The 632-nt window shown below is 66.0% G+C and overlaps 1 protein-coding gene across 1 annotated transcript in view; it reads right to left on the bottom strand.

Moving 5' to 3' along the window:
- Nucleotides 1-103: 103 nt before the first annotated feature.
- The window catches only part of FUT7 (fucosyltransferase 7 (alpha (1,3) fucosyltransferase)), a 6,439-nt gene continuing 5,910 nt past the window's right edge, over nt 104-632 (bottom strand). Inside the window, 1 exon segment of the mRNA XM_015572340.1 lies at nt 104-627. Within this exon segment, the coding sequence (XP_015427826.1) occupies nt 396-627 (232 nt within the window). The 3' untranslated portion in view covers nt 104-395.

Raw genomic sequence — 632 nt, forward strand, 5'->3', positions numbered from 1 at the left:
CAGGGGGGGGTGGGGGGGGGGGGGGGACAGGTTTTGGCCTCACAAACCATAGGACCCTGCTTCGGGCCTGTCTCAGCCCCATGTCCCCGCATCGCCATGATCAAGGTCGGGGGCAGGGTTCTCAGTGGCCTCTGTTCTGATCCAGCTCCACAGCATGCACCCCACTAATTCCCTCGCTGCTCTCGCCTTCGCCAGAGATGCCTCCTCCTCCAGGCAGCCTGCCCAGACTGCCCCACTCCTCCCTCGTCCTTGCGCCCTGGCCTCTGACTCCAGCCTGCACATTAGCTGGATGATTGCCTGCGGGAGCCAGATGCCCGGCTTTTGCTTTAAACACCTGGCTGTCCACCCACCCCGCCCGCTCCCAGCCCCGGTCCCCCTGCCACTGCCAGCAGCGCTCAGGCCTGGAACCAGCTCTGAAGGTCCTGGTAGACCTGGTCACGGGGCAGGTGGGGGTAGCGGGCGCAGATGGCGCAGAAGCGCTGCCGCCAGTCGTTAAACAGCTGCACGCGAAACCGTTCCCGCCACCCGAAGTAGCTGCGATACTGGCTCTCGTTCATGCCCAGGAGGAAGGCGGCCAGCTCGCGGGCCGAGCCGAAGTCGTCCACGTGCACGAAGGCGTCGGGGGGTGCGAA

The sequence above is a fragment of the Myotis davidii genome, unplaced genomic scaffold, assembly GCF_000327345.1.
Source record: "Myotis davidii unplaced genomic scaffold, ASM32734v1 scaffold609, whole genome shotgun sequence".
NCBI classification, from domain to species: Eukaryota; Metazoa; Chordata; class Mammalia; order Chiroptera; family Vespertilionidae; genus Myotis; species Myotis davidii.